Genomic DNA, 26,906 nt, shown 5'->3' on the forward strand with positions numbered 1-26,906 from the left:
AGCCGTTCCTTGCCACTCCGTGTGGTAAATGGCATATTGGCAAGTTTACGCTTCTCCTCCGACAATTTTATTTTAGGTTTTGGAGTCCTTTTTTTACTGATATTTGGTGTTTTGGATTTGACATGCTCTGTACTATGACATTGGGCATCGGCCTTGGCAGACGACGTTGCTGGCATTTCATCGTCTCGGCCATGACTAGTGGCAGCAGCTTCAGCACGAGGTGGAAGTGGATCTTGATCTTTCCCTAATTTTGGAACCTCAACATTTTTGTTCTCCATATTTTAATAGGCACAACTAAAAGGCACCTCAGGTAAACAATGGAGATGGATGGATTGGATACTAGTATACAATTATGGACGGGCTGCCGAGTGCCGACACAGAGGTAGCCACAGCCGTGAACTACCGCACTGTACTGTGTCTGCTGCTAATATATAGACTGGTTGATAAAGAGATAGTATACTCGTAACTAGTATGTATGTATAAAGAAAGAAAAAAAAACCACGGTTAGGTGGTATATACAATTATGGACGGGCTGCCGAGTGCCGACACAGAGGTAGCCACAGCCGTGAACTACCGCACTGTACTGTGTCTGCTGCTAATATAGACTGGTTGATAAAGAGATAGTATACTCGTAACTAGTATGTATGTATAAAGAAAGAAAAAAAAAACACGGTTAGGTGGTATATACAATTATGGACGGGCTGCCGAGTGCCGACACAGAGGTAGCCACAGCCGTGAACTACCGCACTGTACTGTGTCTGCTGCTAATATATAGACTGGTTGATAAAGAGATAGTATACTCGTAACTAGTATGTATGTATAAAGAAAGAAAAAAAAAAACCACGGTTAGGTGGTATATACAATTATGGACGGGCTGCCGAGTGCCGACACAGAGGTAGCCACAGCCGTGAACTACCGCACTGTACTGTGTCTGCTGCTAATATAGACTGGTTGATAAAGAGATAGTATACTACTAATATTATATATACTGGTGGTCAGGTCACTGGTCACTAGTCACACTGGCAGTGGCACTCCTGCAGCAAAAGTGTGCACTGTTTAATTTTAATATAATATTATGTACTCCTGGCTCCTGCTATAACCTATAACTGGCACTGCAGTAGTGCTCCCCAGTCTCCCCCACAATTATAAGCTGTGTGAGCTGAGCAGTCAGACAGATATATAATATATATAGATGATGCAGCACACTGGCCTGAGCCTGAGCAGTGCACACAGATATGGTATGTGACTGACTGAGTCACTGTGTGTATCGCTTTTTTCAGGCAGAGAACGGATATATTAAATAAACTGCACTGTGTGTCTGGTGGTCACTCACTATATAATATATTATGTACTCCTGGCTCCTGCTATAACCTATAACTGGCACTGCAGTAGTGCGCCCCAGTCTCCCCCACAATTATAAGCTGTGTGAGCTGAGCAGTCAGACAGATATATATAATATTATATATAGATAATAGATGATGCAGCACACTGGCCTGAGCCTGAGCAGTGCACACAGATATGGTATGTGACTGAGTCACTGTGTGCTGTGTATCGCTTTTTTCAGGCAGAGAACGGATTATAAATAAAACTGGTGGTCACTGGTCACTATCAGCAAAACTCTGCACTGTACCGAGTACTCCTAATGCTCCCCAAAATTAGTAAATCAAGTGTCTCTCTAATCTATTCTAAACGGAGAGGACGCCAGCCACGTCCTCTCCCTATCAATCTCAATGCACGTGTGAAAATGGCGGCGACGCGCGGCTCCTTATATAGAATCCGAGTCTCGCGATAGAATCCGAGCCTCGCGAGAATCCGACAGCGTCATGATGACGTTCGGGCGCGCTCGGGTTAACCGAGCAAGGCGGGAAGATCCGAGTCGCTCGGACCCGTGAAAAAAAACATGAAGTTCTGGCGGGTTCGGATTCAGAGAAACCGAACCCGCTCATCTCTACTTTTCATGTGTCGACATTTCATGTGTCGACCATTTTCATGTGTCGACCATGTGTCCATGTCGACCACGTCGACCAATAGTGGTCGACCTAATGACTGTCGACCATAACATGGTCGACCATGTGAACGGATACCACACAGCGGTGGTGGTACAGCGCTATATGGGATCTGTGGCTTATCCATAATGGAGATCGTATCCAGGAGTCACTCCGGGCCACGTCCACTCGGTATGGACACCGATGAAAAAGATGTATGGTAATTGCGCACGTGTGCTATAGCGCACATCACAGATCAGACCTTCAGAAAGATCCGCCCTGGGACCTGGTGCCTGCCAGCTCTGGGCAAATGGGACAGACACTGTGCAACGTGTTCCTCTGTAACACTATATATAAGCCAGAACATTAAAACCACCTGCCTAATATTGTGTCCCTCTCATGCCACCAAGACAGCTCTGACTCGTCTCTGTCACCAAGATGATGGAGGCCAAGTCAACACTTTGATCTTTGTCATGTTCTTCAGACCATTCCTCAGCAATGTGTGCAGTGGGGAAGGGCGCATTATTCTGCTGAGGAGGATACAGGGGTGCCTCCAGGTAAACTAGCTCTCAATCTGGATATGTTCTGTATGTGCCATTATCATGTGGCCATACATTAAGCAATTGTATGACCCATAGTGGATGTTATTATTATTATGCTGTGTATGGGTTTGGGGAGTGGTACCCCCCAGGTCTGGTGGGGCTGGGCCACCTTGGGGTAGCATGCCATATTATTTATTTAGCACTTATGTAACACTCCTATTTTTTCACTAACATTACTCTTTTGAGTATTTTATTAACACCCTTATTTTTGTAGCACTTTCTAACCCATAGCTTCTGCTTCTTTCTTAACACATATTAACACTTTAGTATTTCAATGGTGTGCTGCCCTGGGGTGGTCGGGCCTGAGCCGACTTTGTGGGGTCCAAGCCCTGGACCTATGCTTAGATAGGGACCTCCAGTAATAGAGCAGCCGTGAAGTGGCCTGGAGGCTTATCATATCTTTTGCAAAACATATGTAACGAAGAGCTCTAAATTTCCTATTATTACATAGTATATAGCTCTTCTTACTAACAGCCAGCAGAGTGCGTGGGAAAAATCCCTTTTGTATTTCTTGTCTAGAGTAACCCCCTCCCGCAGCACCTGGGGATTGTTACCAGCTTGATTAGAGCAGTTTTCCACTATTTATTGCAGTTCAGAGAGGCATAGATGGAGCCAGCATTAGGAGGGCATGCTGGGTCCTGTGGTGCCATTTGGAGGATACAGGGGTGCCTCCAGGTAAACTAGCTCTCAATCTGGATATGTTCTGTATGTGCCATTATCATGTGGCCATACATTAAGCAATTGTATGACCCATAGTGGATGTTATTATTATTATGCTGTGTATGGGTTTGGGGAGTGGTACCCCCCAGGTCTGGTGGGGCTGGGCCACCTTGGGGTAGCATGCCATATTATTTATTTAGCACTTATGTAACACTCCTATTTTTTCACTAACATTACTCTTTTGAGTATTTTATTAACACCCTTATTTTTGTAGCACTTTCTAACCCATAGCTTCTGCTTCTTTCTTAACACATATTAACACTTTAGTATTTCAATGGTGTGCTGCCCTGGGGTGGTCGGGCCTGAGCCGACTTTGTGGGGTCCAAGCCCTGGACCTATGCTTAGATAGGGACCTCCAGTAATAGAGCAGCCGTGAAGTGGCCTGGAGGCTTATCATATCTTTTGCAAAACATATGTAACGAAGAGCTCTAAATTTCCTATTATTACATAGTATATAGCTCTTCTTACTAACAGCCAGCAGAGTGCGTGGGAAAAATCCCTTTTGTATTTCTTGTCTAGAGTAACCCCCTCCCGCAGCACCTGGGGATTGTTACCAGCTTGATTAGAGCAGTTTTCCACTATTTATTGCAGTTCAGAGAGGCATAGATGGAGCCAGCATTAGGAGGGCATGCTGGGTCCTGTGGTGCCATTTGGAGGATACAGGGGTGCCTCCAGGTAAACTAGCTCTCAATCTGGATATGTTCTGTATGTGCCATTATCATGTGGCCATACATTAAGCAATTGTATGACCCATAGTGGATGTTATTATTATTATGCTGTGTATGGGTTTGGGGAGTGGTACCCCCCAGGTCTGGTGGGGCTGGGCCACCTTGGGGTAGCATGCCATATTATTTATTTAGCACTTATGTAACACTCCTATTTTTTCACTAACATTACTCTTTTGAGTATTTTATTAACACCCTTATTTTTGTAGCACTTTCTAACCCATAGCTTCTGCTTCTTTCTTAACACATATTAACACTTTAGTATTTCAATGGTGTGCTGCCCTGGGGTGGTCGGGCCTGAGCCGACTTTGTGGGGTCCAAGCCCTGGACCTATGCTTAGATAGGGACCTCCAGTAATAGAGCAGCCGTGAAGTGGCCTGGAGGCTTATCATATCTTTTGCAAAACATATGTAACGAAGAGCTCTAAATTTCCTATTATTACATAGTATATAGCTCTTCTTACTAACAGCCAGCAGAGTGCGTGGGAAAAATCCCTTTTGTATTTCTTGTCTAGAGTAACCCCCTTCCGCAGCACCTGGGGATTGTTACCAGCTTGATTAGAGCAGTTTTCCACTATTTATTGCAGTTCAGAGAGGCATAGATGGAGCCAGCATTAGGAGGGCATGCTGGGTCCTGTGGTGCCATTTGGAGGATACAGGGGTGCCTCCAGGTAAACTAGCTCTCAATCTGGATATGTTCTGTATGTGCCATTATCATGTGGCCATACATTAAGCAATTGTATGACCCATAGTGGATGTTATTATTATTATGCTGTGTATGGGTTTGGGGAGTGGTACCCCCCAGGTCTGGTGGGGCTGGGCCACCTTGGGGTAGCATGCCATATTATTTATTTAGCACTTATGTAACACTCCTATTTTTTCACTAACATTACTCTTTTGAGTATTTTATTAACACCCTTATTTTTGTAGCACTTTCTAACCCATAGCTTCTGCTTCTTTCTTAACACATATTAACACTTTAGTATTTCAATGGTGTGCTGCCCTGGGGTGGTCGGGCCTGAGCCGACTTTGTGGGGTCCAAGCCCTGGACCTATGCTTAGATAGGGACCTCCAGTAATAGAGCAGCCGTGAAGTGGCCTGGAGGCTTATCATATCTTTTGCAAAACATATGTAACGAAGAGCTCTAAATTTCCTATTATTACATAGTATATAGCTCTTCTTACTAACAGCCAGCAGAGTGCGTGGGAAAAATCCCTTTTGTATTTCTTGTCTAGAGTAACCCCCTCCCGCAGCACCTGGGGATTGTTACCAGCTTGATTAGAGCAGTTTTCCACTATTTATTGCAGAACATTAAAACCACCTGCCTAATATTGTGTCCCTCTCATGCCACCAAGACAGCTCTGACTCGTCTCTGTCACCAAGATGATGGAGGCCAAGTCAACACTTTGATCTTTGTCATGTTCTTCAGACCATTCCTCAGCAATGTGTGCAGTGGGGAAGGGCGCATTATTCTGCTGACAGAGACCACCGCCATCAGGGAATACCGTTCTCATGAAAGGGTGTACTTGGTCTGCAGCAATGTTTAAGTAGATAGGTATGTGATAAAGTAACATCCACATGGATGGCAGGAGCCAAGGTCTCCCAGCACAATATTGCCCAGAGCATCAAAAGGCCTCCCCCATTTTGCCTCCTCCCCATGGTGCATCAAGGTGCGATCTCTTCCCCAGGTAAATGACACACACATACACATCGTCCATGATTAATCAGGTCAGGCCACCTTCTTCTACTGCTTCATGGTCCAGTTCTGATGACCATCTGTCTACGGTTGGTGCTTTCAGCGGTTTACATGGTCAGCTTGGGTACTCCCAGTATAGATATTTTTTTTTTTTATATCCCATAATGCACCTCTGGGTTATCATATAAACCTTACTGTCAAAAAGGTTTGCTTCTCTCAGCATCTTAGGGACGAATATTGAACTCCCTTCCTCATCATATGTATCCATTATTCCTTTCACATTTATTTTAAGGTATCCGGATGACGGATAGACAGTGTCTAGTTAGACAGTCAATAGACAGACACCATAATGTTAGACAGACATTAGGTAGGCAGTACAAAAGATCGACATGAAAAAGGTAGACAGTACCAAAGGTCGACAGTGTCAAAAGGTCAACATGAAAAGGGTCGACATAAAAAAGTAGACAGGTTTTTTCTTTATTATTATTTTACATGTTTTTGGACTATTTCATACCTTCTCTATCAATGTCGGCACAGAGTCGGTTATAAACCTTGCGGCGAGCCACTGAGCCCGAAGCGTGGCAAGTGCAACGAGCCCCGCGAGGGGATGCTTTTCTACAACTGGGGGTCCCAGATGACAAAACTATCCACACAAACCACAAAAATCCAAAACAAATGGTGTCTGCCTTTTTTGTGTGGACCATTATCGTGTCGACCTTTTGACCCCGTCAACCTTTTATACTGTCTACCATTTTCATGTTGACCTTTTGACCCCGACGACCTAATGGAACATGAAGGCTATGTAGTGAGGTTATTAGTGCAATGTAGGCATTACATGAAGCCAGGGCTTTTCCTGATGATGATACCTAGTTGAGACTTTTTGTTTTCTATAAACAGGAAGTGATCGCACCATCATCACTGGTATCCTGTAGCACTCCTGCCTGGAACTTGTATCTCCAGTCTACACCACTCCAGCTACCTTATAGACATAACGCTCAACAAGCTGGTGTTGAGTTTCCATGGAGCGGGCTATATATCTTTATTAAATCTCCAGGCTAACCATGTAAATGTGTAGTCTATGAGAAACTGTAATGTATAATAGGGACTGCAAATGCAATATTGGGGTTCTATTAAATGTGGAAGCTAATAATTTACCCATGTATGGTCTCCAACTGCATGTGCTGGCCAAAAACCTGCTACAGGCCGACTATACCTCATTCAGGAGCATGCTGTAACTTACCAGCAACACGTGTGTGGCGAGTGTTCATGTCCCTGTCCTACATGCAATCTATACACCAAGACTTTTGGTAAGTTAATTGTCCACTAATCATCCACATGTTACAGGACATTAACAAAAGTTTAGGACATGTCCATTAATACTGGGTTTAGAGTTTCCTGCTTCTCCAGCTGGCAGTTGCAACCGCGATCTTGGGGGGGGAGCAGTCAGAGAGGAAGGCAGCATATGGTTATTCCCTGCCAAGGCCCCTTTTCTCCCCATACTCTACATGGTCCTTCCTCCACTGACAGCAGCTTTGGAGGGACCTGCCTGACAGGTAGCTGCTTCCTGAGCAGAGCTGTGTGGTTGCAACAGGAGGAACAGATTACATCACCAACAGGTAAACTGTTACGGTACAGGGGTGGGTGGGCATGGTTTATGGTCGGTAATAAGAATAAGGGGTTAATCCAGTGGTTCCCAAACTTTTTTGAATCATGGTGCCCTAGAGTAACAACTTTTTCAACAGCACCCCTAGGCAAAAAAAGTTTCTTAATGAGAAACCTAGAAAAAAAAAATATTAAATTAAGTAAATTATGTTTATATGTCATCCTTAGGTTCAATTATGTGGTGATGAACAAGATTTGCTTCTGTTTGTACACATATTTTATGATTGGTGGCCACAAGCAGTAGTTTTGCTTATTACAATACATAGTAACATAGTATCCAAGGTTGAAAAAAAGACAATTGTCCATCAGTTCAACATATTTGTGGTTTCCTATGCAGGATTATTTTGGTCTAAAATTTTGACTGATGCTGAAGTCAGCTGTTGCGTTTTATCCCTCTTTTTATAGTAACTATAGTGCGTGACTATGCACCATAACCCTTCCCACCAAAACCATATCCTTATCCATTAGGAATTTATCTAAACCATTCTTAAAGGTGTTGACAGATTCCGCCATTACAACTCCCTCAGGCAGGGAATTCCAAACACGTATCGTCCTTACTATGAAAAAGCCTTTACGCTGTATTGTGTGGAATCTCCTCTCCTCTAACCTGAGCGAGTGTCCACGAGTCCCCTGTGCTGATCTAACCAAAAACAGGTCCCTCCCAAGATCTGTGTATTGTCCCCTTATATATTTGTAGATGTTGATCAAGTCCCCTCTTAGTCTCCTCTTTTCCAATGTAAACATGCCTAGCCTTGCAAGCCTTTCCTCGTATTGCAGCGTCTCCATGCCCTTAATTAGTTTGGTCGCCCGCCTCTGAACCTTTTCTAGCTCCAGGATATCCTTTTTGTAGTATGGTGCCCAGAATTGTACACAGTATTCAAGGTGTGGCCTCACTAGTGATTTATATAACGGGAGTATAACACTCTCGTCCCTTACATCAATTCCCCGTTTTATGCATGCTAATATCTTATTAGCCTTCTTTGCTGCAGTCCTACTTTGGGTACTGCTGCTTAGTTTGCTATCTATGAGAACACCCAAGTCCTTTTCCAGTACAGAATACCCTAATTTTACCCCATTTAGTATGTAGGTGTTATTTTTGTTCTTGTTACCACAGTGCATTACCTTACACTTGTCTGTATTGAAGCACATTCCCCATTTGTCTGCCCATGCTTCTAATTTAACTAAGTCGGTCTGAAGCGACTCAGCATCCTCTTCCGTATTTATAGCCTTACATAATTTGGTATCATCTGCAAAAATTGACACCATGCTCTCTAGACCTTCTGTTAGGCCGTTAATGAAAATGCTCTCTGCATTATAAAAGACAGTCCCTGCGACACTCTCTGCATTATACGGCAGTCATATTTGATAACCCTTTTTTAAAAACCTTATAACAAAAACCACTGACCAGCCTAGCAGTTCTCCCTGCGACGCTCTCTGCATTATATGGCGGTCCCTGCGACGCTCTCTGCATTATATGGCGGTCCCTGCGACGCTCTCTACCTTATACGGCGGTCCCTGCAACGCTCTCTACCTTATACGGCGGTCCCTGCAACGCTCTCAACCTTATACGGCGGTCCCTGAGACACTCTCTACCTTATACGGCGGTCCCTGCGACACTCTCTACCTTATACGGCGGTCCCTGCGATGCTCTCTACCTTATACGGCAGTCCCTGCAACGCTCTCTGCATAATACGGCGGTCTCTGCGATGCTCTCTAGCTTATGTGGCGGCCATATGGGTAGCAGGTTACTACAATATACTGCTGGGTGGGAATTGCAGAGTTGAGTGACAAAAAGCAGATGTGTTGGCCAAGATTACATCAAAGGCACCTGTATTCACCAAAACACCTACCCAACGACCATTCTCCCTCACCGGTCAGCACTGGTGTCAGAGTGTTTCCTAGTGTAGTCATTACAGTAACAGAGTCTTCTCTCACTGCCATAGTGACAAGTGCAGGAGAATCCGTATTCTCCCTTGGGCAATTTAGGATGGTACCACCTGACACGAGAAGAACCCATCTTAAATATTACCCGCTGCCTAATGTTTAAAAAAAAAAGGTAATTCCTAAACTGTCCTTTAAAAGGTCAGTTTACATATTGTCCAGTCCACCCGCTGACACATAGTAACACCCAGCAACACCGTATACCAATCATAAGCAGGGTAACCTGTTCCCTGAGCCCACCAGGCAGCACGCTCTCCGTTTGGGCCTTTGCATCTCATCGGACAGGGCATCATACCCGCCATCACACCACACCTACACCTAGGGCCGGATTCGAATTTGGAAATACCATAAGAAAGAGCCACTGCTCACCTGGACAAACCATGCTGCAATGCAAGTGGTGCAAATAAAAACATTTAGTTGCATGCAGAGTAAATACTGGCTGCTTTTGCATGTAGCCCACAAATACACTGCAAGTTAGAGTACAGTTTGGACACGCCCCTCCTAAATCTAAATCTCCCTGCACATCTTACATCTGCCCCACCTGCAGCACATGTTGCAATTTGTGGTCAACAAGGTCTAAATCTGGTTAATTGGACAGCGGAAAATGCAGCCTTCATGGGAACGTTGGATGCAGAAAATCCCTATATTACGCATTTGTCACTTCGATGTTACACAGAGTTTCCTGCAGTGTCTCAGAAGAAGGACTTGGGATCATCATAAATCCATTGTGATACGGTTCTCTAGGTGACATTATTGCTGTGACAGCCTGCCCATATTCTTGGTCACTGAATCTGATCAATAGACTGATGATGCAGGCCATAAAATATATTTACTATCTTCACATATATGAATAGAGAGCATAAATAAGATTTTACTCACCGGTAAATCTATTTCTCGTAGTCCGTAGTGGATGCTGGGAACTCCGAAAGGACCATGGGGAATAGCGGCTCCGCAGGAGACTGGGCACAACTAAAAGAAAGCTTTTAGACTACCTGGTGTGCACTGGCTCCTCCCACTATGACCCTCCTCCAAGCCTCAGTTAGGACACTGTGCCCGGAAGAGCTGACACAATAAGGAAGGATTTTGAATCCCGGGTAAGACTCATACCAGCCACACCAATCACACCGTATAACTCGTGATACCATATCCAGTTAACAGTATGAAACATAACTGAGCCTCTCAACAGATGGCTCATAACAATAACCCTTTAGTTAACAATAACTATATACAAGTATTGCAGACAATCCGCACTTGGGATGGGCGCCCAGCATCCACTACGGACTACGAGAAATAGATTTACCGGTGAGTAAAATCTTATTTTCTCTAACGTCCTAGTGGATGCTGGGAACTCCGAAAGGACCATGGGGATTATACCAAAGCTCCCAAACGGGCGGGAGAGTGCGGATGACTCTGCAGCACCGAATGAGAAAACTCAAGGTCCTCCTCAGCCAGGGTATCAAATTTGTAGAATTTAGCAAACGTGTTTGCCCCTGACCAAGTTGCAGCTCGGCAAAGTTGTAAAGCCGAGACCCCTCGGGCAGCCGCCCAAGATGAGCCCACTTTCCTCGTGGAATGGGCTTTTACTGATTTAGGATGCGGCAATCCAGCCGCAGAATGCTCCAGCTGAATTGTGCTACAAATTCAGCGAGCAATAGTCTGCTTAGAAGCAGGAGCACCTATTTTGTTGGGTGCCTACAGGATAAAAAGCGAGTCAGTTTTCCTGACTCCAGCCGTCCCGGAAATATAATTTTTTAAGGCCCTGACTACGTCCAGTAACTTGGAATCTTCCAAGTCCCTAGTAGCCGCAGGCACTACAATAGGTTGGTTCAAGTGAAAAGCTGATACCACCTTAGGGAGAAACTGGGGACGAGTCCTCAATTCTGCCCTATCCATATGGAAAATCAGATAAGGGCTTTTACCCGACAAAGCCGCCCATTCTGACACACGCCTGGCCGAAGCCAAGGCCAATAACATGACCACTTTCCACGCGAGATATTTCAAATCCACAGTTTTAAGTGGCTCAAACCAATGTGATTTTAGGAAACTCAACACCACATTGAGATCCCAAGGTGCCACAGGAGGCACAAAAGGGGGCTGAATATGTAGCACTCCCTTTACAAATGTCTGAACTCCAGGCAGTGAAGCCAGTTCTTTCTGGAAGAAAATCGGCAGAGCTGAAAAACTGGACCTTAATGGAAGCCAAGTTTAGGCCCATAGTCACTCCTGACTGTAGGAAGTGCAAAAAACGACCCAGCTGAAATTCCTCTGTTGGGGCCTTCCTGGCCTCACACCACGCAACATATTTTCGCCAAATACGGTGATAATGGTTTGCGGTTACTTCTTTCCTGGCTTTTATCAGCGTAGGAATGACTTCCTCCGGAATGCCCTTTTCCTTTAGGATCCGGAATTCAACTGCCATGCCGTCAAACGCAGCCGCGGTAAGTCTTGGAACAGACAGGGCCCCTGCTGTAGCAGATCCTGTCTGAGCGGTAGAGGCCATGGGTCCTCTGATATAATTTCTTGAAGTTCTGGGTACCAAGCTCTTCTTGGCCCATCCGGAACCACGAGTATCGTTCTTACTTCTCGTTTTCTTATTATTCTCAGTACCTTTGGTATGAGAGGCAGAGGAGGGAATACATAAACCGACTGGTACACCCACGGTGTCACTAGAGCGTCCACAGCTATTGCCTGAGAGTCCCTTGACCTGACGCAATATCTAGTTTTTTGTTTAGGCGGGACGCCATCATGTCCACCTGTGGCCTTTCCCAACGGTTTACCAACAGTTGGCAGACTTCTGGATGAAGTCCACACTCTCCCGGGTGTAGGTCGTGTCTGCTGAGGAAGTCTGCTTCCCAGTTGTCCACTCCAGGAATGAACACTGCTGACAGTGCTAAGACGTGATTTTCCGCCCATCGGAGAATCCTTGTGGCTTCTGCAATCGCCATCCTGCTTCTTGTGCCGCCCTGTCGGTTTACATGGGCGACTGCCGTGATGTTGTCTGATTGGATCAGTACCGGCTGGTTTTGAAGCAGAGGCCTTGCCAGACTTAGGGCATTGTAAATGGCCCTCAGTTCCAGAATATTTATGTGTAGGGACGACTCCTGACTTGACCAAAGTCCTTGGAATTTTCTTCCCTGTGTGACTGCCCCCCAGCCTCGAAGGCTGGCATCCGTGGTTACCAGGACCCAGTCCTGTATGCCGAATCTGCGGCCCTCTTGAAGATGAGCACTCTGCAGCCACCACAGTAGAGATACCCTGGTCCTTGGAGACAGGGTTATCAGCCGATGCATCTGAAGATGCGATCCCGACCACTTGTCCAAGAGGTCCCACTGAAAGGTTCTTGCATGGAACCTGCCGAATGGAATTTTGCTTCGTAAGAAGCTACCATTTTTCCCAGGACTCGTGTGCAGTGATGCACCGATACCTGTTTTGGTTTCAGGAGGTCTCTGACTAGAGATGACAGCTCCTTGGCTTTCTCCTGCGGGAGAAACACTTTTTTCTGTTCTGTGTCCAGAACCATCCCCAGGAACAGTAGGCGTGTGGTAGGAACCAGCTGTGACTTTGGAATGTATAGAATCCATCCGTGCTGTTGTAGCACTTCCCGAGATAGTGCTATTCCGACCAACAACTGCTCCTTGGACCTCGCCTTTATAAGGAGATCGTCCAAGTACGGGATAATTAAAACTCCCTTTTTTCGAAGGAGTATCATCATTTCTGCCATTACCTTGGTAAAGACCCTCGGTGCCGTGGACAGTCCAAACGGCAGTGTTTGGAATTGGTAATGGCAATCCTGTACCACAAATCTGAGGTACTCCTGGTGAGGATGGTAAATGGGGACATGTAGGTAAGCATCCTTGATGTCCAGAGATACCATGTAATCCCCCTCCTCCAGGCTTGCAATAACCGCCCTGAGCGATTCCATCTTGAACTTTTTTTTTTTTTTTTTAAGTATGTGTTCAAGGATTTCAAATTTAAAATGGGTCTCACCGAACCGTCCGGTTTCGGTACCACAAACAGTGTGGAATAGTAACCCCGTCCTTGTTGAAGTAGGGGCACCTTGACTATCACCTGCTGGGAATACAGCTTGTGAATTGCCTCTAGCACAGCCTCCCTGCCTGAGGGAGTTGTCGGCAAGGCAGATTTGAGGAAATTGGGGGGGGGGGGGGGGGGAGACGCCTCGAATTCCAGCTTGTACCCCTGAGATACTACTTGAAGGATCCAGGGATCCACCTGTGAGTGAGCCCACTGATCGCTGAAATTTTTGAGGCGGCCCCCCACCGTACCTGGCTACGCCTGTGGAGCCCCCGCGTCATGCGGTGGACGTAGAGGAAGCGGGGGAAGAATTTTGATTCTGGGAACTGGCTGACTGGTGCAGCTTTTTCCCTCTTCCCTCGTCTCTGTGCAGAAAGGAAGCGCCTTTTACCCGCTTGCTTTTCTGAACCCGAAAGGACTGTACCTGATAATACAGTGCTTTCTTAGGCTGTGAGGAAACCTGAGGTAAAAAAAAATTTCTTCCCAGCTGTTGCTGTGGATACGAGGTCCCAGAGACCATCCCCAAACAATTCCTCACCCTTATAAGGCTCTATGTGCCTTTTAAAGTCAGCATCACCTGTCCAGTGTCGGGTCTCTAATACCCTCCTGACAGAATGGACATTGCATTAATTCTGGATGCCAGCCGGCAAAATATCCCTCTGTGCATCCCTCATATATAAGACGACGTCTTAGGTTCGCAAAATAGTATCCCTGTTTGAAAGGGTTACAGACCACGCTGCAGCAGCACTATCTGCAGGTCTCAGTCTAGTACCCGAGTGTGTAAATACAGACTTCAGGATAGCCTCCTGCTTTTTATCAGCAGGTACCTTCAAAGTGGCCGTATCCTAAGACGGCAGTGCCACCTTTTTTGACAAACGTGTGAGCGCCTTATCCACCCTAGGGGATATCTCCCAGCGTAACTTATCCTCTGGCGGGAAAGGGTACACCATCAGTAACTTTTTAGAAATTACCAGTTTCTTATCGGGGGAACCCACGCTTTTTCACACTTCATTCACTCATTTGATGGGGGAACAAAACACTGCCTGCTTTTTCTCCCCAAACATAAAACCCTTTATTAGTTGTACTTGGGTTAATGTCAGAAATGTATAACACATTTTTTATTGCCGGGATCATGTAACGGATGTTCCTAGTGGATTGTGTATATGTCTCAACCTCGTCGACACTGGAGTCAGGCTCCGTGTCGACCTCTGTGTCTGCCATCTGAGAGAGCGGGCGTTTTTGAGCCCCCGATGGCCTTTGAGACGCCTGGGCAGGCGCGGGCTGAGAAGCCGGCTGTCCCATAGCTGTTACGTCATCCAGCCTTTTATGTAAGGAGTTGACACTGTCGGTTTATACCTTCCACCTATCCATCCACTCTGGTGTCGGCCCCACAGGGGGCGACATCACATTTATCGGCATCTGCTCTGCCATCACATAAGCCTCCTCATCAAACGTGTCGACACAGCCGTACCGACACACCGCACACACACAGGGAATGCTCTGACTGAGGACAGGACCCCACACAGCCCTTTGGGGAGACAGAGAGAGAGTATGCCAGCACACACCAGAGCGCTATATAATTTAGGGATTAACACTATATTGAGTGAATTTTTCCCAATAGCTGCTTGTATATACAATATTGCACCTAAATTTAGTGCCCCCCCTCTCTTTTTAACCCTTTGAGCCTGCAAACTACAGGGGAGAGCCTGGGGAGCTGTCTTCCAGCTGCACTGTGAAGAAAAAAATGGCGCCAGTGTGCTGAGGGAGATAGCTCCGCCCCTTTTTCGCGGACTTTTCTCCCGCTTTTTTATGGATTCTGGCAGGGGTATTTATCACATATATAGCCTCTGGGGCTATATATTGTGATATATTTGCCAGCCAAGGTGTTTTTATTGCTGCTCAGGGCGCCCCCCCCAGCGCCCTGCACCCTCAGTGACCGGAGTGTGAAGTGTGCATGAGGAGCAATGGCGCACAGCTGCAGTGCTGTGCGCTACCTTGGTGAAGACTGATGTCTTCTGCCGCCGATTTTCCGGACCTCTTCTTGCTTCTGGCTCTGTAAGGGGGACGGCGGCGCGGCTCCGGGAACGAACACCAAGGCCAGTTCCATGCGGTCGATCCCTCTGGAGCTAATGGTGTCCAGTAGCCTAAGAAGCCCAAGCTAGCTGCAAGCAGGTAGGTTCGCTTCTTCTCCCCTTAGTCCCTCGATGCAGTGAGCCTGTTGCCAGCAGGTCTCACTGTAAAATAAAAAACCTAAAATAAACTTTCTTTCTAGGAGCTCAGGAGAGCCCCTAGTGTGCATCCAGCTCGGCCGGGCACAGAAATCTAACTGAGGCTTGGAGGAGGGTCATAGTGGGAGGAGCCAGTGCACACCAGGTAGTCTAAAAGCTTTCTTTTAGTTGTGCCCAGTCTCCTGCGGAGCCGCTATTCCCCATGGTCCTTTCGGAGTTCCCAGCATCCACTAGGACGTTAGAGAAATAAAGTTTTTTTGTTTTGTTTTCTGAAAACCTGGCTCAGGCGTTACAGGAAATAAACAACAGCGGATAAACCCACTACGACATTAGTTAATAGGAAAGCCTGCGAGTTGGATACATAAATAACTGAATGTCTTATACGTAATTACATAGGATTGCCATGTATTTTCCTTCCTATGACAAGAGCCACGATAGGGGGAGGGGCTTCTGTGAAAGGCAGGGGTGTGACTGACAGCCTGGCAGACTAAATTGGTGGCGTTGCACACAAGCTCAGGACTGGTGATGTTCCAGCAGCTGAAAGAACTGCATTCCAAGTAAATGTCATCTGTATCAGATCCCATAGGGAGGAATGTCATGTGCTTAATGCATAGACAAACTCAAGGATGGGGGTTCCGGTTGCCTGGAAACCCCCCTCTGCTTGGCAAGTGGCTCAAATTATGCAAGAATAAAATAGTAGTAGTAACTAAATATAATACGATTGCCATAGCTGCCGCCACATCATGCAGTTTGAGGGACAGAGTGGAGCTACTGCACGTGGCCAGTGGTAGTAGCTTCTTCCACACAGTTTGCTGTGTGTACGAGTCCACAATCAGTGGACTCTGGACCAGAGTAGATACCAGGAAAAAGAGACAGGGGCCTTACCATGTGGTGGGAGAATGTGTGCTTAGAAAGTGCAGAACTGGTTCTATTATTGCTATTATAGTGACTTTATTTATTATGGTATCTTTAAACTTTTCCTGACAACTTATCTTATTAATATTATTTAAATATGATTGAAACAGCCTACATACTATAGACCATCTATTGTGTTAAATATTAATACTGTATTCCATGTTCCGCAGAGTGGGAGATTGTGGATTGCATTTGGAAACCCCCCTCTAGAAATCCTGCGTTTGCCACTGCCTAATGGGGCGGGGGAAGTAATATTTGACTTCATAAAACACAGTTGCATCGGAATGTCAGGGTAACACTGGACCTTCACGAATCATCTGAACATTCCACTTTCAACAAACTTTATTGAATAAGAGCCCATTAAACCCACCTTCACAAACTCAAAATATTCGGTGTTGGTCCTTTCTCCACCGAGCCTCACCGGAACCAGAATGAGAACGGATTTTTCACAGTCCGAGATATTGTGCTGGTCATAGACATCTCTGCTGTAAACTAGACAGATAAAGAAAATAGGTCACCAGTTTCCATTAGGCATAGATTTAAACTTCAGAAATTCCTACATTGCCAATGTATGTCGGATGTATCAATGTGTCACAACAATATAGCTCAGTGGTTCCCAAACTTTTTGGAATCACGGCACCCCTAGGCCAAAAATTTCTTATTGAGATATTTAGAAAGAAATATTAAATGAAGTAAATTGTGTTTATATGTCATCCTTAGGTTCTATCGTGTGGTGAGGGACAGGATTCTCTTCTGTCTGTCCACATATTGTATGACTGGCAGTCACCAGCGCTGGTTTTACCTATTACATTGACCATAAATCATTTGAATTGGTCCTGGACCACCAATCCAAGGCACCCCTACAAGGGCCCCGAGTCACCCCAGGGGGCCACGGCACACAAATTAAAAACCCCTGATATTTATTTTATTTATTACCAGTTATTTATATAGCGCACACATACTCCGCAGCGCTTTCCAGAGAATATTTGCCCATTCACATCAGTGCCTGCCCCAGTGGAGCTTACAATCTATATTCCCTACCACATGTACAGACAGACACATTCACAGTAGGGTTAATTTTTGTTGTGATCCAATTAACTTACCAGTATATTTTTGGATTGTGGGAGGAAACCTTAAGATTAATAAATAATGTAATCTACCATCAACCACTTATGTGTGGAACTGACATATGAAACAGAACGATATCATCGGTAGAGCTTTGTGCCTCACATAACAGTCAGTCTAGGCTACGCTGAAACTCTTTCCCAAAAAAATAACGCCTGATCAGGATCAGAACATTCTGTCTTTAATGTGGGAACAGAGATTTATGAAACGGTTCCAGTAAGAGGCTGTTACTTACTTGTACAGTCCTGAGCAACATAAATGGAGATCCCTTGCAGCTCTGGGTCCACAGATTCCTCAATCGCTTTCCTAGAAATAGATTATTTTAGCTTTAGTTATTTTTTATATCAACTAACAGTCAAATACCAACACAAGGGGGCGCAATTTAATATATGTGGACTATACATACTTCCTGCACTAACACTGGCTGCACATTCCCCGCCCCGCCACCCCCCTCCAATCCAACCTGCATACACACATTCCTGGATAATATACCCCATTCCAGCTCAAACCTTCACGATTCCCGGGCAAGTAAGGTCTTACTATTCCTAACCCCCCACTCCGGTATCCGGATGATAGATTAGTTAGACAGTCAATAGATAGACCCCACATGCTAGACAGACATTAGGTCGACAGGTCAAAAGGTCGACATATAAATGGTTGACATAAAAAAGGTACACCCTTTTTTTTTTTTTTTTTTTTTTTTTTAACACGTTTTTGGACTATTTCATACCCTTTCTATCCATGTCGGCATAGAGTCGGTTATAAACCTTGTGGCGAGGGGATGCCTTTCTTCAATTGTGGGTCCCAGTTGACAAAACTATCCACACAAACCACAAAGATGCAAAAAATATGGTGTCTACCTTTTTTTGTGACGACCATTTTCATATCGACCCTTTGTACTTGTCGACCTTTGACCCTGTTGACCTAATGTCTGTCTAACATGTGGTGTCTATCTGTTGACGGTCTAACTAGACACTGTCTATCATCCCGCACCCCCCCCTCCCCCTCCATCTCCCCTTTTCCCAAAGGCCTGCTCAGACCTCCCACTCTAAACTGACCTTCATTGGGTGCAGTGTTTTATACTCAGGGCCGGTTCTTGGGCGCTGTGCGCCCCGGGCGACAATAGGGGGTGTGGCTACGTACAGGGGGCGTGGTCATTTACGCCCCCTGTACAGAGTGAAATGATGTGCGGTGCGCGATGACGTCATTGCGCACCGCACAGCAAAGGACCTCTCCACGAAGGGAAACTAGACGCGTACGCGTCTAGTTTCTCTTCACAGCGGCAGCAGGGGGCAGCGGGCAGCACAGCAGCAGCGGATCTTGCCCTGGTGCGGCGCCCTCCGGATGGCGCCCTGCGCCCTCCGGAAGGCGGCGCCCCGGGCAAAAGTCCTGCTTGCCCGTGGCAAGATCCGCTACTGGCTTCACTGTTATCCAGTAGTTTCAATCATTTGGTTAAATGATTAACTCCTGACAGCTAATGCAAACAAGATCACAATGCAACCAACCATTCTGCTGGCGTTTACTATAGCTACAGCAGTACGCCAGTTAAGACTTAAGGGGGGTACTCACGGAGCGATATTCTAAGCAATCTGACTAGATTGCTTAGAATTTCAGCATGATCGCTCCGTGTGTAGCCCCCTCAGCGATAGCGATGCGCGGCCCCGCACATCGCTATCGCTACTGCTAGATTGGCCTGCATGCAGGCCAATCTAGCGGGTCGCTCACTTCACCCGCTGGGTGAAGTGAGCGGCCCCCCGTCTCCCCCCGCACGCTCAGCACAGATCGCGCTGTGCTGAGCGGTTCGCTCAGCACACATCTCTCCTTAATCGGCCCGTGGGTACTGGGCTTTATCCTACAGGAGACAGAGGGTCACTAAAGGGATAAAGGGGCTTTATTTTGAATCGATAGGAAAATAAAAATGTAAACTTCAGGCTTATTTATCTACACTCCATGTTAGACACGTTAGATTGTAAGCTCCTTTGGGGCAGGAACCGATGTGGCCAGTTAAACAATGGCTGAAAAGAGCTGCAAAATGCTGGCACTTAATACATGGTGGAGTCACATTATTATGACCCCCAGGTAATAGCCAGAGTAACCACCGTGTGCAGCGTGGACAGCAGCTAGACGGCTGAACTGATGTTGTAGACACACGTCTGGTAGCCCCCAGGTTCATTGTGACGGTGAGCTGCTCCACTGTAGCATGTCGGTCGTCCCTCACGCACCTTCGTAGCCAGCGTTCACATCTCACATTAATGGCACGTGGCGCTCCACATGTTCCATGTCAGTTATTCACATTAATGCCACTTGTCCAGTCACGATACACCTTCACCGCAGCAGCACGCGGACATTTCCCAGACTGCCTTGTGTCAGACATACTGCCACCCTTGGCCCGAAAGCCGCTAATCATCCCTTTTTGCAACTTGGATAAATGGCTCCTTTTACCCATGACAGCAACGAGTGATATGTGTGCAGATGGCCTATCACACACCTTATATACCCACTAAGCCAGCGCACAACACGTGACGTACTTCATGGGATACGCGCTGCCGACGTTACATGCAAGAGGTGATCATAATAATGTGACTCCATCATGTATAATGTCACATGCTAACAATCAATGGAATTGGAGGATATTACAAATGTATTGTGTGTTGGAAATCTTTATTACTGTACATTTGTCAAAGTGCAGCTAGTCCTGTGCTAATCTGCAAAACAGCAACTGAATGGTGCAAAGTGCATCTCATAAGTATAGAGAGGATGAGCGATTACAGGAACTCCGGTGCAGGAGAACTCAATACTTCTGCCAGGAACGAGGCAGCACCCAACTGCAAAGCAGCCCTGCAAAAGTATTGCTCCGCCCCCTTATTATATAAGCACCACCTCTAAATGATTTCTTCTATCTGCACTAACCTACAGTATCCGGGAAAATAAATGCCCTTGATCTACCAAACTCCTCAACAAATCAATCATGCTGGAGAGATAAAGGAAAAAAAAAAAAACCTTGGGCAGATAGTTTATTCAGCTATACATTCTTTGATTGAGGTATCTTTAAATCATCCGGCACTCCTGATATGGGAAAAAACAGTGGCCTTGGTGCCCGTGCTATGTTTGAATTGAAATTTGCCATGCTGCACATTTAACTATATATATCTGTGGCGGTTTGTTGCACATCATCAACGTTTCGGGGTGTTACCCCCGTCTGCAGGATCCTGAAGACGGGGGCAACACCCCAAAACGTAGATGATATGCAATAGACCGCCACAGATATTTTGAACATATCGGCTGTCCTAGAGTGCCGCTGCTTCTGTTGTATGTATGTATGTATGTATGTATGTATGTATGTATGTATGTATGTATGTATGTATATATATATATATATATATATATATATATATATATATATATATATATATTTTGAACATATTGGCTGTCCTGGAGTGTCGCTGCTTCTGTTGCGTATATCGGAGAGGTGCTGTCCTCTCACAGAAGGCACACAGGCAAAGTATCTAAGATATACAGGTGGAGTGCCGGACCCAGCTATATTTTATATATATATAAATAAGTTTTTGTTTGTTTACATTTCCGGTTATGGGTTTGCTTGTGTTTTAACATGTCTACAGGAAACCTACCTCAAGAGGTGAGACACCACTGCTGGGCCATACCAATCTCCAGCAACTTTGCCGGAGCTTCTCCCGAGCTTGATCAGCTGATGTATACCCAGGGCAGCCTGGGGGTGGTCGGAGAACCAGCTGATTATTTTCCTATGATAGAACTCGTTTTGGCTTTTCTCAGCATTGTCTGCGGCTTCAAACACGTTCCTAGATGCAGTTGCATCGTTATTGCCTTCAATGTACGTTGCCTCAAATGGAGCAAGTTTCCTGGCGCTGTTTACCAACCAGAAATCTGCCTCTGGCTGGTAGAAGTCCAGGGCGTTTGGCCACAACCAATCTGTAAATTAAGCACATCTTGTAAGTAAGCAGAAGGGAGACACTATAGTTGGACATACAATGGGCAGTCAGCTCAACCAACCTCTTCCTATGAAGTGGACCAGAAGCCCCTGGGCCAGTAACATTTGCCCAGTCCTCAAGGTGCAGCCCCAGCCACAGTCGGTTGTCCATGTTGAACCCTCTAACTGGGGGAACTCTTCCCTGTATGTAAGCCATATCCTGGAAATAAAGTCCTTCCGGAAATCATCTACCGATCCAAAGGCGTCATCATTCGTCACCGACCCGGAATCTGAGCTGTCGGGGGACAACTCGCTAGACTCTAAAAACCAAAGAATCATACATTATTAGGTAATCCCGGAACCTTTGCCGCACAGAGAACATGCCACCATAAGATCATTACAGGTAACTCGAACACTAGGTTCCTTATTTCCAGAAGCAATCCTATGTCTCCCCAGATAGTAGGAGGCTGATGGCTTTTCCAACTCAATCTATTCTAGAAGTTACAACCAAGACAAAATTATTTTCTTTCTAAGTTTCACTCAAAACCAACTTGCCTCCCTAAACCCGGTGATGGCCTCAACCTAAAAGCCCTTCTTTCCGTCCATTGCTCAAGAACGGGAAGGCTTGACTGGTGGCACCAGCCTCAGCTTGGTCCAGGACATGGCAAAGGCTGGAGTCACCAAGTAAGAACCCTATGAAATGGTCTTTGGAGACCAGGGTACAAGGAAAGTGGTATCTTATAAGTTAATAGTCACCCTTCCGTTGTTTAAAGAATGTAAAAACAAAAAGCTTGAATCCTCTATACTAGATGTATGTAATAAACTGGCTGCAGAAATGAACACCCTCTCCTGCGACTCACCTTCATATTTGAAGTGGTAGCATTTGCCAAGCAAAAAAACTGGTGAATTTCGTCTAAAATAGGTTTTTGTTTTGAGTACCCAACCTAAAAAAAAAGCAAGAACTAAAGTTATAGACATAACATAGGGTGAACTAAAAATATACCAAACATCATACACCGCAACACCATAACATCTGTCAGAGTGAAGGTATAGAAGTTGGGGGGGAGACATTATGGAAGGTGCCCACATTCCCAAATCTGGTGCACTTAGCCCAAGTGTCATCTTAATGGGTATCAGAACATTAGCGGGAAATATCGGTATTTAGTAAAGCTATATGAGGCTACCTACAAGACAATTATAGAATACTAGTTGATTCATCGCGCCCTATGGGTGCTCTTCACACCGTCGTAAGGGGCTACGCCCCCTTAACCCTTGCACACCCTTGAATCAGTATAAAAGGTGAGAGTGCTGTGCAGTGTCAGTGACACTGCACACAGGCCCGATGCTAGCCGCTCAGCAAAAGGATGCAGTGCAGGGAGGCACCAGGAAGGAGAGGCGTTCTCCCTGCTCTGCATCCCTGCGCTGAGCTGCTGCTGCTATCCCTGCTGCTGCTGCCGGCTGCTGTCACACATGCAGCGGCACCGGAAGCACAAAACCTCCTCTCCCACCCGGCACCGGCAGCACAAAGCCTCCTCTCCCCCTCGGCGCCGGTAGCACAAAGCCTCCTCTCCCCCTCCCCTCCCCTGTGTGACATTCAGTGGCCGGACGGGAGCCAAAGGGTGTGGAGCTGGATGGGAATAAGGGGCGGAGCTACACTGGACCATGCTGCAGCAGGAGGATGAGCTCCTACAGCTTCGGCCAGCCAGACTTCATTAGATAAGTGTCTGGAAAGAGAGTGAGTGAGTGAGTGAGTGAGTGTGTGTGTGTGTGTGTGTGTGTGTATACAGTGCCTGTGTATACTGTATATATGTGTGACTGTGTATGTGTGTAATGTATGTAGAGTATGTATGCATGTGTGTATATAATATATCTGTCTGGTGTGTGTGTGTGTCTGCTGCATAATGTGTGTAAGCGGCACTGCTACAGGGGGCGTTACCTGTGTAAGCGGCACTGCTACAGGGGGCGTTACCTGTGTAAGCGGCACTGCTACAGGGGGCGTTACCTGTGTAAGCGGCACTGCTACAGGGGGCGTTACCTGTGTAAGCGGCACTGCTACAGGGGGCGTTACCTGTGTAAGCGGCACTGCTACAGGGGGGTGTTACCTGTGTAAGCGGCACTGGTACAGGGGGGTGTTACGTGTGTAAGCGGCACTGGTACAGGGGGTGTTACGTGTGTAAGCGGCACTGGTACAGGGGGTGTTACGTGTGTAAGCGGCACTGGTACAGGGGGTGTTACGTGTGTAAGCGGCACTGGTACAGGGGGTGTTACGTGTGTAAGCGGCACCGGTACAGGGAGCGTTACATGTGTAAGCGTCACCGGTACAGGAGGCGTTACGTGTCTAAGCGTCACTGGTACAGGGGGCATTACATGTGTAAGTGTCTCTACTACATGGGGTATTATGTGCGCTGTTCGTTTGTAAAGTATGCGAGGGTGCAAATTTATAGTTTGCAGGGGGGCGCTGAACACTCTAGCACCGGGCCTGACTGCACACCCACTGCACAGCACTGTCACCTTTTACATTGATTCAGCGTCCATACATTACCCTCGGCGATATCACCCCCTCTATCCGTTACATTAGCCATCTCTTGGCTTCCAGGCTGGCAGCCCAGGTGCTGTGTTACGGAGTCAGGGCCTCTGGGGATCTGAGCACAGCTGTGGTGGGGAGGCACTTCTGTGACATCATGCGCAGAGGAGGCTCCAGGGCTCAGAGAGTATGCGGCGCAGGGAGGGCTATGAAAGCCTTCCGCTGCGCCGCTTTCATACACATCTATGCCGGTGGCCGCAGCAGCTTTTGTTCCACCTGCGCCGCGGCTAGGGAGTGGGGATTGTGGATGCCGGAGGGGGCAGGTGGACTGGCAGCAGGACATAGGACGCTGCAGTAAAAGGATATTTTTTCCCCTATCTACAGCACAGAGACTTGCTGCAGATACAGTGGCATACCCTCCAGCTGCACCTTTTTGGCAGGTACAGTCCCTTTTTTTTTTATGGTCTGTACCGATTTCTGTCTGTCCAAGCTTCCATTGAAAGTATAGGAAAAGGGGCTTGGTCACGCCACTGTGCCCGTGGCCACGCCCCCTTTTCGAATGTGTATCAATGTTTATGTGTAAAGTGTTGGAGGGTATGTTGCTGCAGATGCAGGGGGCCTATATTGGGGTGTGGGCCTGGAGCTGCAGCTCCATCAGTCCCATTGCTAATCCTGCTCTGTGAACACACAGCAGGCAAAGGGCAGAGCCTCCCATTGGATGTAACCTGTGTGGGAGGGCGTTTCTCGCCCAATCAGCTGTGGACTGGGTGTGATAGACCTGCTGCTAACCCAATGAGAGCTCCTAGCCACGCCCATCGTTAGAGACCCAGGCACAGAATCACAGGGCTATTATATAGGAGATGGAACCATCACCATTTAAAAAACAAACATTGGGGGTCATTCCGAGTTGATCGCTCACTGCCGATTTTTGCAGTGCAGCGATCAGGTGAAAAAACGCCATTTATGCGCATGCATATGCCCCGCAATGCGCTTGCGCGACGTACGGGTACAAAGCCCTTTGTGGTTGTGCTCAGGTTGTAGCGAAGTTTTTCTTCGCACTGACGGCAGCAAGAAGATTGACAGGAAGAGGCAGGCGTGGCTGGGCGGGTGTATGATGGCAAATCCGGACACGAATAGGCTGAAGTGATCGCAAGCGCTGAGTAGGTTCAGAGCTACTCTGAAACTGCACAAACTGTTTTTGCAGAGCTCGGCTGCACAGGCGTTCGCACTTCTGCTAAGCTAAAATACACTCCCAGTGGGCGGCGGCATAGCGTTTGCACGGCTGCTAAAACTAGATAGCAAGCGATTAACTCGGAATGACCACCACCTCCCATTGCTGCGTGGCCATAGGTTTCCTCCGAATCTGCAGCGGATGCTGTCTCTGTACGTACAGAGAGAGATTTGCGAGGCAGACGGTGTGCATCTCAATACATTTCCAGGTGGCGGCAGCATTCGCTTATTTTCGCACAATAGCTGCATACATATTTGCAGCTGCAAATGCATTAGCAAACATCTCAGAATCGGGCCCATTGGCTGGGTTTGCTCATTGCAAGAAGGCTGTTCGGGGAGGTCAAGCAACAGAGTGAGATTTAAAGGAAAAGCATACTGCCCTAGTAAATACAAAGCCCAATTTGTTGATATGTGGCACTTGGGAGCTTCTATTTACATGGCCCGGCACCCACCCACGCAGTAATACAGTTTAGTTTGGTTGATGTGGGCAACGGACATTACTAAACAGACTCGGGAAGAGCTGGGCCGCCCTCTGTCGCTTCAATGTCCATGTTGCGTTACCTTCTCTGCAGGTGTTTGCTCAGGATTTAAACATATGTTGCAGATGGTGATTATGGAAAGAGTGGAGTCGTTGCCCTTAGCAACCAATCAGATTCAAGCAACTGTTTAACAAATACATTCTGTAAAATTATTCCCGGAATCGGATTGGTTGCACCAGAATTTTTCCTCCTTAGGAGGTCTGATAAACCGCACAGGATATAGTGCTAGTGGTCAGTGCTGCATGCTTGCAATAGACCAATTGCATTGCAGCTTACTGCCACAGTCACTGCACTTCCCCCAACAGAGCTATTTTAAAGAGATCCTTAACCAGACAACTGCATCTGGGACTCACAGAACCTCCTGTAAAGGTCACAGTAATAAATCTAAAAGGCATAGACTTGCTTTACTACATTTAAATATAAGTTTATGCATTAAAGGATTTTCTACATTCAAACTAAGGGGCAGATGTACTAAGTTTTGGAGAAGGATAAAGTGGTGAGAGATAAAGTACTAACCAGTTACTGTCATTATTTTAAACACAGCCCATGGCATGGCAGTTAGTAGCTGATTTGTACTTTAGTTCTCTCCAAGGCTTTAGTACATCACCCCCTAAGTTTTTTTTGTAAATCCAGAAACATAAATAGTACTTGCTAGCAGTGATCCCAGTGGCTGTCACTATTAGATGTATTTAGGGCCTAATTCAGACCTTACCGCAACAGCAAAAACTTTCTCTAATGGGCAAAACCGTGTGCAGTGCAGGTGGGGTAGATGTAACATGTGCAGAGAGAGTTAGAGTTGGGTGGGTTATATTGTTTCTGTGCAGGGTAAATACTGGCTGCTTTATTTTTACACTGCAATTTAGATTTCAGTTTGAACACACACCACCCAAATCTACTGTAACTCTCTCTGCACATGTTACATCTGCCCCACCTGCAGTGCACATGGTTTTGCCCATTAGAGAAAAAGTTTGCTGCTGCGATCAGGTCTGAATTAGGCCCTGAATACACTCTTTAGCGGCTGTGCAGCTCTGTGCTGG

General features: G+C 46.5%; 1 protein-coding gene across 2 annotated transcripts in view; it reads right to left on the reverse strand.

Moving 5' to 3' along the window:
• The window catches only part of ATG4C (autophagy related 4C cysteine peptidase), an 85,843-nt gene that overhangs the window by 26,155 nt on the left and 32,782 nt on the right, over positions 1–26,906 (reverse strand). For both annotated transcript variants that reach the window (XM_063939200.1, XM_063939199.1), the window contains exons 3-7: positions 22,437–22,520; positions 21,660–21,896; positions 21,260–21,578; positions 17,866–17,936; positions 16,876–16,997 (exon numbers count right to left, since the gene is read on the reverse strand). In XM_063939200.1, coding sequence (XP_063795270.1) covers positions 16,876–16,997; positions 17,866–17,936; positions 21,260–21,578; positions 21,660–21,896; positions 22,437–22,520 — 833 coding nt within the window. The remainder of the gene's footprint in view (positions 1–16,875; positions 16,998–17,865; positions 17,937–21,259; positions 21,579–21,659; positions 21,897–22,436; positions 22,521–26,906) is intronic.

This window comes from Pseudophryne corroboree, chromosome 9, assembly GCF_028390025.1.
Source record: "Pseudophryne corroboree isolate aPseCor3 chromosome 9, aPseCor3.hap2, whole genome shotgun sequence".
Lineage (NCBI taxonomy): Eukaryota > Metazoa > Chordata > Amphibia > Anura > Myobatrachidae > Pseudophryne > Pseudophryne corroboree.